This window comes from Mya arenaria, chromosome 4, assembly GCF_026914265.1.
Source record: "Mya arenaria isolate MELC-2E11 chromosome 4, ASM2691426v1".
Classification (NCBI taxonomy): Eukaryota; Metazoa; Mollusca; class Bivalvia; order Myida; family Myidae; genus Mya; species Mya arenaria.
The window spans coordinates 22,626,077-22,638,967 of NC_069125.1; the positions used below are offsets into that span (position 1 = coordinate 22,626,077).

Here is a 12,891-nt window from a genome sequence, read left to right on the forward strand (position 1 = left end):
CAAACACAAAACATAAACTATATGTCTGTTGCCTTTTACCCATACATACTTGCTCTGGATTGAGATGACCACAAAAGCCATGCCAGTAGAGCATATGCCCTTTTTGGCCTTTTGTTTCTAGATTCCTTTAAATTCATGGTTCCATTCTGATCAATGATTGTCATGGCATTGAATGGAAAAACTTTGAAAATCTTCTCTTAAAAGTTCACCAGCCCAATTTCAAAATAATTTCACAGAAAGCTTCCTTGGGTGACTCTTTACCAAATCCCTTCAAGCCATGTTTGTTCGTAAAAAAACATGACTGCCAGGGCATCGGTTAGTTTTCACTATATGGCTTTATTGGAAAATATTTTCCTCAAAATCTGCTGGCCTGATTTCGACATAAATTAATAGAAATGTACCCTCTACCCAATTCCTTCAAGCCATGTTGGTTCATAAATAACATTGCTGCCAGGGGCCTGAGCTAGTATTCACTTTATGATTATATGAAAATCTTCTTGCTAGACACTGCTCCCACAATATTGCAAAAATTCACAGAAATGTTCCTGGTTAGCCCTTCTACCAATTGAAAGTTTGTCAAAACACATGGCCAACAGGAGACAGGGTTAGTTTTATGAAGGCTTACATTATGAAAGTCTTTCAAAATTGTTTCTTCAAAAATGCAAAGGCCTAGAGCATTGATATTTGGCATGTAGTACTGCCTGATGGTTCTGTGCCAAATTTTTCAAATCATGTTCTTGGGGTCAATGTTGACCCTGCCCTGAGGGTCACTTGTTTTATATAGACTTATATCAGGAAAGTATTTCAGAATCTTTCCCCAAATCTGCAACATCCTGAGCCGAGATATTTACAATGTACAATTTGTCAAGTGGTCCTTTAACCAACTTTCTTCAAATTATTTTATTTCCATAGCAACCATTACTTTTCCTTAGCAACCTTTGCCCTTAAATAAAGTATAAAGATTGTTGCCATGGAAGTTTGTTGTTGTGCTTTAACCACAAACTTCCTTGGTAACAATTATTTTCTCAGAGACTTATAACTTTCTTAGCAATAGATTGCTTCACTAGCAGCAATTTTTCCCTAATAACCATTGACCTCCTTAGCAACCATCATCTTTCTTAGCATTACTTACTTCCTAGACAATAGCTTGCTTCCATTTTAACCATCACATTTCTTAACAAGCATAACCACCTTAGCAACCACTGATTTCCTAAGCAACCTTCTTTTGTCTTAGCAACCAAGCTCGCTTCCCTTGTTTCCCCAGGTACTCAGGTGAGCGAATTAGGGTCATAAAGGCTTTTTGTATAAGATATTTTTTACTTGTTGAGTTGATATTGTACTTTAAAATACAATAAAAATAATTTCCAACCCCTAGTGCATCTTGAAATAAATAAAACCCTAAGTGATGCTGGAAAATGTTGGTTTAGTGAACATGTATTATTTTCATACTGATATTCTTATTTCAATACAACTAGGTTTGTACACTGGGTCTGGCATCAAGAAGCTCAAGTACTATGAGGAATTGTCTGATGATGAGGGAGCTGAGGAAGAGGAACATGCACCACATGACCCCAGCAGGTATGTACATGGGTGTATGAATTGCTGGGAAAGTTTCGATCACTGATTAAGTGTTGTTACCAAATTTGAGTAGAATATATTTTGCAGTTACAAAGAAGTGTATTCTGGCTTTTAGTTAGCTGATAATAAACATTTACTTTTTTGAAATTTTGACTTTTTTTAATGATAAAACCAAAAAAATGGTAAATGGTTATAAATTAAAAATACGAAAATAGTACATCTTGATCTATGTTCATAACACAGGCTGAAGTTCTACTATTAATCATTTCAATCTAGGGATGCAAAAGAATGGCAAAACTGATATTCGAATATTCGGTAATTCTTTCGATCAAATATTCGATTACCAAAATACATACTGGTATTTTAGAAATAATAGTAAACTATTATTATGCCCCCCTTCGAAGAAGAGGGGTATATTGCTTTGCACAGGCATGTCGGTATGTTGGTCGGTCGGTCGGTCGGTAGACCAAAGCTTGTCCGAGTGATAACTCAACAAATCCTGGACGTATGGTCATCAAACTTGACATGAAGGTTGGGCCTGACCAGTAGATGACCCCTATTGATTTTAGGGGTCAAAGATCAAGGTCGCAGTGACCTTTAATGGTAAAATAATTTTAGAGCTTTTCCGAGTGATAACTCAACAATGCCTAGACCTATGGTTATCAAACTTGATATGGAAGTTGGGCCTGACCAGAAGATGACCCCTATTGTTGTTCATCAGGCCAAAGGTCAAGGTCACAGTGACCTTGAATGGTAAAAGGTTGTCCGAGTGATAACAATGCCTGCACCCATGGCCCTCATAATTGACTTGGAGGTTGGGCCTGACCAATAGATGACCCCTTTTGTATTTGGGGGTCATCGGGCCAAAGGTCAAGGTCACAGTGACCTTGAATGGTAAAAGGTTGTCCATGAGATAACTCGACAATGCCTGCACCCATGGCCCTCAAACTTGACTTGGAGGTTGGGCCTGACCAGTAGCTGACCCCTATTGTTTTATTGGCTCATTGGTTCAAAGGTCAAGGTCACAGTGACCTTGAATGGAAATAGGTTGTTTGAGTGATAACTCAACAATGCCTTCACCTATGGCCCTCAAACTTGACTTGGAGGTTGGGTCTGACCAGTAGATGACCCCTATTGTTTTGGGGGGTCATCGGGCCAAAGATCAAGGTCACAGTGACCCTGAATGGTAAAAGGTTGTCCATATGATAACTTGACAATGCCTGCACCTATGGCCCACAAACTTGACTTGGAGGTTGGGCCTGACCAGTAAATGACCCCTATTGTTTTGGGGGGTCATCGGGCCAAAGATGAAGGTCACAGTGACCTTGAATGGTAAAAGGTTGTCCTAGTAATAACTCGACAGTGCCTGCACCCATGGCCATCAAACTTGACTCCGAGGTTGGGCCTGACCAATAGATGGCCCCTATTGAATTTAGGGGTCATTAGGCCAAAGGTCAAGGTCACAATGACTTTGAATGATAAAAGGTTGTTTGAGTGATAACTCAACAATGCCTGCACCCATGGCCCTCAAACCTGACTTGGAGGTTGGGTCTGACCAGTAGATGACCCCTATTGATTTTAGGGGTCAAGGTCACAGTGACCTTGAAAGCAAACTTGACAATTCCTGGACCTCTTGTCATCAAACTTGACATAAAGGTTGGGCCTGACCAGTAGATGACCCCTCTTGACTTTGGGGGTCATCGGGCCAAGGTCAAAGTCACAGTAACATTTATCACAAAAAAGTTAACAAATCTTCTTTGAGTGATATCTCAACAATGCCTGAACCTATGATCATCAAACTTGACATGGAAGTTGGGCCTGACCAGGATATGACACTTATTGATTTTAGGAGTCATTGGGTCAAAGGTCAAGTTCACAGTGACCTTGAATGCGAGAATGTTTCAAGTGATAATTCGACAATGCCTGCACCCATGGCCCTCAAACTTGACTTGGTGTTGTGTCTGACCTTTAGATGACCCCTTATGATTTTAGGGGTTATCGGGTCAAAGGTCAAGGTTACAGTGACCTTGAACGAAAAAAGCTTGTCTGTGTGATAACTTGTCAATGCCTGCACCCATGGCCCTCAAACTTGACATTTAGATTTTTGGTGACCAGCTGATGACTCCTACGGATTTTGAGGTCATAGAGTCAAAGGTCATGGTCATAACACACTCTATCCTCAAACTTTGAATGGTCATAATCTTAAAACTGCCTCAACGGCATCCAATGTCAGTGACAAATCAGCTGTCATTTCAGTCCATGCATATTTCATTCAATTGTCCATATAATTCTGACAACATTGCGCTCAGGGGGGGCATAATGTTTGACAAACATCTCTTGTTACCATTTGCTTAAGTAATAACCGAGGCATTTTAACCCTAATTTGTCTTAGCCAGGATGCGCGGCAGACCCTTATTTTCCATAAATGAGCCTCTGAAATTCCCAATTTTTAAAAAATAAAAAAAGCAAAAGATAATGAACAATTATAAACAAACAAAAATCGAATTATTTCAATTTCAGTGCCTTCATGTTTTTAAACAATATGAATTTAGATGGATTGCTGGTCAAATGGTGTTTCCGTAGGATGAGCAGCCTCATTCTGGGAATGATCTCTACTGAATATAACTATGGAAAAGCCATTGACTTTGCGATTTGAGCAATTTTGCACAGAAGAAAACACATTGGTGTGAAGGTCGATTCCTTAAATACTCATTTTTAGCTCGTCTGTTTTTCGAAGAAAAAAAGTCGAGTTATTGTGATAGCCTTGGCGTCGTCGGCGTCGTCTGCGTCTGCGTCTGCGTCGTCGTCGTCGTCCAAAAACTTTAACCTTACCTCATAACTCAGACGAGCGTTGGCACCCACTCCGCGGTGCTCTTGTTAAAGACATTTACATTTACCAAAAATGATTGAAATGTTTGATGTCACTTGTCTTATAGTCAAATATTGTAAAATTAGAAGGGACTTTTTTTTTTATAGCTCCAGACGATACTCATTTTGTGCCATATGACGGGTGTTTAGTGTACTGTCATCACATTCACACCTGGCATTATGGGCCAATCATTGTAAAAACATGACAAACAAACTGTATACACAACAACAGAGTTGTGGGCAAAATTATTATTATTCTATTTATTCACCAACAAAAATCGAATATTCAAATACCGATTTTGGCATTTGAATACCTAACGTTTGATCGAATATTTGTTTGCATCCCTATTTCAATCTGGTTATACTTTTGTTCTACATGTACCATATTTTTATACTTTTAAAAAATACAGCCACATAGCATAAAGTGATTCCAAGTATATGCAGTCAATTATTGCTGACCTCAATCGTAAACTTTCTGTTTTTATGCCCCCACAAAGTGGCGGCATATAGGGTTGCCCTTGTCCGTACGTACGTCTGTCTGTCTGTCTGTCTGTACGTACGTACGTCCCGAAGATTGTTTCCGATCTAATTCTTGAAAACCGTTTGTCCAATCCTCACCAATTTTTAAACACATGTTTGTGACCATAATATCTTGATCAAGTTCGATAGTCATGGAAATCGCTTTAGTCATTTAGGAGTTACGGCCCTTTTTTGCCAAAAATACTTCAAAAATATATGTTTCCAATCTAATTCTTGAAAAGTATGTGTCCAATCCTCACCAAACTTTACATACATGATTGTGACCATAATATCTTGATCAAGTTTGATAGCCATGGAAATCGCTTTTGTCATTTAGGAGTTACGGCCCTTTATTTGCAAAAAAAGACTTGAAAAATACGTCCCCAAGATTGTTTCCGATCTAATTCTTGAAAACTGTTTGTCCAATCCTCACCAAACTTTTAACACATGTTTGTGACCATAATATCTTGATCAAGTTCGATAGCCATGGAAATCGCTTTAATCATTTATCCTGAATAATCATTATGGCTTATTTTCTGTGACAAAAAATCGAAGTGGGGGCATCCGTGTCCTATGGACACATTTCTAGTTCAACCATACTGGATCATCATTATATCCATAGCTTTTAGTTATCACTCAATGAAATATATTGCAATCTTACATTGAAACAAATAATTATCCTCTATCTACTCTCAGGAAAGACAAGTCGTGGGAACCACAAGGCACAACAAAAGAAATGGTTGAGTTGGGAACCATTCAGATGGATTTACGTAAAGGCCACCATTCCAAAGATGGTGACAACGCAGAAGTTGACTCTTTCAGCAGCATGAGACTGCCAACACAGTCTCCTGTAGATGCCAGAGGAAGCGTAGAGCCAACTTTTACTGCTACACCATTATATCAAGGGGCGGATGCAAATCAGGATTCTGCTGAAGGTTTTCAAAGCATTGATATTAGTGCAAATCATGTGAGCGACTGTTTGGTGGCTAACCAGAGTTTGTTAGAACAGGGATCTCAGTCTATAGACAATCCAGTTGATCCCATAGGGTTACTGCCTGGTTCAACGCTGGTTGGTTCTACAACAATGGGTCTGTCGCAAAACATTGATGGAGACCAGTATGTACTTGTGACAGTGGTGCCTGAGGGTGGAGGGGAGACTGTTATACATATCTACAGGGTCCATGGGGGTCTTCAGGGTCATGGGCAAGTAACTCCTGCAACAGAGCAGGTAATGAACTCTGGAATTCTGGGTAATGCTGCACTGCCAGGCTCTTTAACAGCTGGTGATGTGCAGTTTAATTTGACAGCTTCTTTACCTGTTATTCAAAATGGAGTTGTTCGAAACCAGTCTAACACGGGTTTGGAAAACCAATCTAGCTCTAATATAGAATTCCAGTCTAACACTGTTGTTAATAACCTGTCAAGCACTAATGATGGAATACAGTTATATACAGAGATAGAAAACCAGACTAGCTCTGACATTGGATTCCAGTCTAGCACAGTTGTGGAAAATGAGTCTATCACTGACATTGGATTCGAGTCTAGCTCAGTTGTGGAAAACCAGTCTAGCACTGACATTGGTTTCCAGTCTAGCACAACTGAAGAAAACCAGTCTAGTACTGACATTGGATTTCAGATAAACACAGGAGTTGAAAACCATTTTAGCACAGGCATTGTATTCCAGTCTAGCACAGGTTTAGAAAACAATTCTAGCCCTAACATTGAATTCCAGTCAAGTATTGTGGTGGATAACCAGTTAAGCACTAACAGTGGGATACTGTTAAACCCAGGAATGGAAAACCAGACGAACATGGACGAAGAAATACAGTTAAGCACAGATTTAGAAAACCAATCTACTACCACTACTGAGATTGGAAATAGTGAAAATACTAATTTTACAACTCTCAAACCTGTGAGTGCTACGTTTAAGACAGAGGATACAAAGAACAGTGCTCTTACTTCTTCTATAGTGTCTAGTGATGTAAATGTTATGAGTTGCTTGGAAAATCTAGATTCAGAAGAAACATTGTCTCCAAGTATTCCTGTGTCTGTAGAAGTGACCAAAAATGTAAATAAGTCACTGCCAGAGGACATCCAAAATATTTAAGTTAATTCGTTTTTAATATCCCGTACAGTATATGAACAGCAGCTTTCAAAACACATTGATGCATTTTTTTTATGTTTAAGTAATTTGAATAACCAGGCTCTAAAGTAGAACTATTATCATGAAAATTCCTCTAAATTTGAGGCCAAGAGTCAGAGTAAATGACAATTTATTCTTTTTAGTATCAAATGGATCAATCATTTACTTTACTGCATAAATTATGTAGTACATCCTTACTAGTATCTGTCTTTATAAATCCTTGATGCTAGTCTTTTGGTCAAAATATTCACTCTTAATTTTACAAAATGTTTCAAAATTCTTGTTTTCTTTATCATCACACTTTCATAAAACATTAGAACACCAAACAAAGGAAAAGTGAACTTTTTCTTAAGTCACTTTAGGGTGCTGTTCATTCATACTTTAAGGTGCAAAATTCATGTGTTTGAGTTACTCGTCTCATTTGTGTCAATTTTGCTATAAATCATGTTTATTTAAAACACCTCGCCCATGTTGTGGGACCAAATTTTTTGTCATAGTAATGAATCCAAAAACACTAATTATATAATTGTTTTACTCTGTGATACAGAAATTGCAGATAAAAATCAAAGTAAATAAAAGAAAAGGTTTTGGGGGGAGCGAACCAACACTGGTAAAGTCAAGATAAAACCTGAAAACTGACAACAAATGTGCTCGCTCACAAGAACTCTTACATAAGCTGAGAGATAAATTAAAATTTAATCCTTTTTTCAATAGTGTTTCTAACTCTATTCAAAATCATGGACTTCAAAGACAATATTTGAGCATATGTCAACCTTTGTTGAAGGGTTCCAGCTGTCAGTATCTTAGTTTTAACACTTCTCACTTTATTTAAAGAAGGTAACACATTAAGACATAGGCATCATATTATGAAAAACATAACACATGTCTTATTTACAATGCCTATAACTAGAATTAATGATTGTTTTGACATGTAAAATGCTTAGAATGGAATTTCAGAAAGGTACCTATTAAAATGTAATACGAAAACATAAAGAAACATGAATATAATACATTCATTTAACACATCAATGCTTAATAATACATCAATTTGTACCTAAATGTTAACAAGAAATCTCATCAAAATTGTTTAACTGAGTAAAGTAGGACAGTCACACATTTATTTAACACCTTACTCAACATATACATATGTATAAACTATACCTGTGGTATGCATGGAATTATGATGTAAATAGTACTTTTTGCAGCGGGTTTTAAATGTCTTTTCCGTGTTAGACTTACGTATTTCTTCTGGTAAAAAATTCCAAACTTTCCCACTGTAGCATGCAATCGAGTGTTTCTTGTATTGTGTTTATGTCGAAAGTGAGCAACGTCTTGTTGCATGGAAGATCGTAATCCATATCTTGTGTTGCTAGATATCTTAATAATATCTCTTAATAGATTTAAATACCATAACAGCCGTTTGATATCTGCAACGGTATTTAAATTGAAGCCATTTTAATTTTTTAAATAATTCATGTGATGGCGTTCTAAAAGGCTTAAAGAGAATAATTTTTGCAGCTCTTTTTTGAAGCATGGTGATTCGTCTCATATGCGTTGCTTACTTTTCCCCCAAACGCTACAACAATAGTCAAACATAGGAAGTATATACGATTTATAAAACAATTGTCTCATTTGATCTGTTAAAAAGTAATACAGTCTTTTTAAAAGGGCTATCTTTGCAGTTACTTTCTTGAGGACAAATTCAACTTCCAGACAGATTCCACGACAATGATGAATCAAAAATAATTCCAAGCAATTTCTTCGAAGTTACATTGAGCTTATAGTAAACGGTATTATTACCATCATATGTAGTAAGTTCTTCATTTATTTCCATGATGTACCGTAAATGACTGGGTATAAGACGTTAGGGGGTATTAGACGCAGGGGAAAAAATCTGTGAAAAGTCCAAGAAAAAAACTTTTAATCTATGTTTTTGGTTAAAAGACGCATGGAAAAAATGTCTAATTGTCTGGCATTTTCGGCCACCATGTTTGTTGACAGTGACAAAAAAAAGAAAATTCGTAAAAATGGCGACAGTTATCTTTATCTTTTATGCCGGTCGGGACGAGCTTAGTGCGGCTGTCGAGAGTTGTCAAATAGGAGGTTGCGGGAGTTGTCGAGGAGATTGTTCCTGAAAATGGGAGCTTCACTGACTGAAAAATGAAGATGAAGTTTGTTTGAAAATCAAGTCCTTTATAATTTTCAGGACACAGGCTTCATCTTAAATACCAAGTTTTTAACAATATGATACAGATCTCAGATTTGATAAGCATCATTAAATCATTAACTTGTCAGTACAAAAAATTCTAAAATTGAAGCTGAGTAGCCTGAGGGATTGTGCTACTGTTTTGAAGAAAAATATATGATAGGTTGACATCAATTAATGTAATTAAAGGAAACCACTTAGCCTAAGGTGGCCAAATTATTAAACTTAAAAACAAGTTAAGAATCTAAAAAGATATTTATTAACTGCCAAAAATATTATACAGGTTGGAGGCATTAATATGTTTACATGATGTATAGACATGCAAAGTTCGAAAAGGAGTTTTAGTCATAATAGTTATTCTTAAACTATATCTAAATAAGTAATTCTGAGTTATTTCACAACATACTCATATTATCCACATAAAAATAAATATTTGTAATTCCAATTATCATTTTTGCATAAATTTATATTTAATTTATGTAGCAAGAATGTGGGGCATAATATTCCCCCCTACTACTCCTTTTCGAACTTTGCATGTCTATACATCATGTATAGACATACAAAGTTCGAAAAGGAGTTTTAGTCATAATAGTTATTCTTAAACTATATCTAAATAAGTAATTCTGAGTTATTTAACAACATACACATATTATCCACATAAAAATAAATATTTGTAATTCCAATTATCATTTTTACATAAATTTATATTTAATTTATGTAGCAAAAATGTGGGGCATAATACAATGATAAACTGTCGAGAATGATAAGTTAAGTTATGCAAAAACCTTATATTGTATGGGTTTGTTCTCAAAATGTCAACACCTACAGAAAAGAATAAAGAATGTGACAAAGTGCGAGAAAACAAGACCATTATCGCAACAGTATGTGGTATTGGTATGTTAAACAGGATATAGGCAGTCGAGTTTTTCACACCTTCTCGTACAACTGACAAAAAATATTTTGACAGTGCTCAACTTTGCTTTTATATATGCAAGTTTAATTATTGTTCAATTCAATTTATAATTTATTATTCAAAATAATATTGAATAACTTGAATCGAAAAATATTTTTGTTTAAATTATAAACGTCTTACGATATACGTATCCCGATCTTCAACTGCCGTTTTAACTCGTATATACTCGATCAATATGACGCGAGTAACATCCCTTTCTACATAAATCTAAACAAACTCTCGGCTTGAAATCGACCTCAGAAAAAAAGTTAAAACAATTGTTACTGGGTATTATACGCAGGCATTTTTTTTGCATCGAAATCTGAGGGAAAAAAGGGCGTCTAATACCCAGTCATTGACGGTATGTACACAAATTATTTACATGGAAAATTGTTGCTGTTTAGCACTTAAGCTGTGTTGGCTGTATAGTATTTTATTGAAACTGTTTTTAGCTCGACTATTTTCGAAGAATATGGAGAGCTATACTACTCACCCAAGCGTCGGCATTGGCGTCACACCTTGGTTAAGGTTTTGCATGCAAGCACACAGAGGTTTATATCTCAGCAACTACTTGAGGTATTGCATTGAGACTTTATACAATGGTACTCAACCATCCAACCTACTTAATTAACCAAGTTAGATAACTCTCGTTTGCATTTAATGCAAATAATAGGCCTTTATTATTCGACTTAGAAATTCGGGTTAAGGTTTTGCATGCAAGCACACATAGGTTAATATCTCCGCAACTACTTGAGGTATTTCATTGAGACTTTATACAATGGTACTCAACCACCCAACCTACTTAATGAACCAAGTTAGATAACTCTAGTTTGCATTTAATGCAAATAATAGGCCTTTATTATTCCACTTAGAAATTCTGGTAAAGGTTTAGCGTGCAAGCACACATAGGTTAATACCTCAGCAACTACTTGAGGTATTGCATTGAGACTTGATACAATGGTTCTCAACCATCCAACCTTCTTAATTAACCAAGTTAGATAACTCTTGTTTGCATTTAATGCAAATAATTGCCCATTATTATTCGACTTCTGGTTAAGGTTTTGCGTGCAAGCACACATAGGTTAATATCTCAGCAACTACTTGAGGTATTGCATTGAGACTCGAAACAATGGTACTCAACCATCCAACCTACTTAATTTACTAAGTTAGATAACTCTAGTTTGCATTTAATGTAAATAATATCCCTTTATTAATTAATATTGAGACTTTATACAATGATATTCAACCACCCAACGTAATTGAATAACCAAGTTAGATAACTGTATTTTGCAAAAAATGGCCCTTTATTATTAGACTTTAAAATTCTGGTTAAAATTTTCCATGCTACCTCATTAATGTTAATATCTCAGCACATCATGTATTGCATTGAAATATAATCTAACAGTGATCCATGCATGTTTCCCCAAAATTTCAATCTCTGTGACAGCTCATGTTCCAAATTAAACCTTAGTTTCAAAAGCAAAAAAGTTTGACATTTATCAAATCCCTTTTTTATTTTTGGTCATATTAAAAATATAATATGATAGAACAATGATGTTATCTTATTTTATATCATACAATAGTTTTTAATGTACACATGTACCATTATGAATAATGGAATTAAATGATAGACAGCGATAAACTGACAGAATGTTATCATTAATTTTAGAGTAATTTATTGTATATATAATGATCATTTTGTTTGATAATAAAAATAGGAATGAATTATGTTCCTTTTGATAAATTTATCGAGCTCATTTAATAGCTTGAAGAATAAGGAGAGCTATACTACTCACCCTACTCGGAATCGGTGTCAAACCTTAGTTAAGGTTTTGCATGTAGCACTTTAACGTCTCAGCAAATACACCATGAACTGCATTGAAACTTTAAACTAGTGTTCCCATCTTTCCAATCTACTTAATCAAATTACGTAACACTATTTTGAATATAATGCAAATTATGGTCCTTTGTTATTCTACTCGGCATTTCTGCTTTAGGTTTTGCATTTGACCACATTTAGTTCAATATCCCAGCAAATACATCATGTACTGTATTGAAAGTTAAGATGTTTGTTCCCAACTTTCAAACCTAGTTCATTTATCAAGTAAGATAACTCTATCTTGCATATATTGCAAATTACTGCCCTTAACTATTGAACTTAGAAATTCATGTTAAGGTTTTGCATGTAAGCACACATAGGTTAAAATAAAATATCAGCAAAGACTTGATGTATTGTATTGAGAGTTTGCACAATGGCACTCAACCATTCAACCTACTTAAATAACCAAGTAAGATAACTATATTTTGCATAAAGTGCTAATTATGGTCCTTATTATTCAACTTAAAAATTCTGGTTAAGGTTTAGCATGTAGCCACATTTATGTCAATATCCCAGGTAATAAATAATGTATTGCATTGACATGTGTTCCCAACTATCCAACCTACTGGGACTTAATAATCAAGTTAGATAACTTCATCATGCATATAATGCAAATTATTGCCCTTGACTATTCAACTTTGAAATGCATGTTGAGGTATTGCATGTACCAGTAAGCACACATAGGTTAATATATCAGCAAAGACTTGATGTATTGCATTGAGACTTTACACAATGGTACTCAAGCT

The 12,891-nt window shown here is 35.7% G+C and overlaps 1 protein-coding gene across 4 annotated transcripts in view; it reads left to right on the forward strand.

Annotated features, from left to right (window-relative positions):
* Positions 1-11,991, forward strand: part of LOC128232831 (uncharacterized) — a 46,344-nt gene extending 34,353 nt beyond the window's left edge. For all 4 annotated transcript variants that reach the window (XM_052946587.1, XM_052946589.1, XM_052946590.1 and 1 more), the window contains 2 exons: positions 1,476-1,578; positions 5,662-11,991. In XM_052946587.1, coding sequence (XP_052802547.1) covers positions 1,476-1,578; positions 5,662-7,072 — 1,514 coding nt within the window. In that variant the 3' untranslated portion in view covers positions 7,073-11,991. The remainder of the gene's footprint in view (positions 1-1,475; positions 1,579-5,661) is intronic.
* The last annotated feature ends 900 nt before the right edge of the window (positions 11,992-12,891 follow it).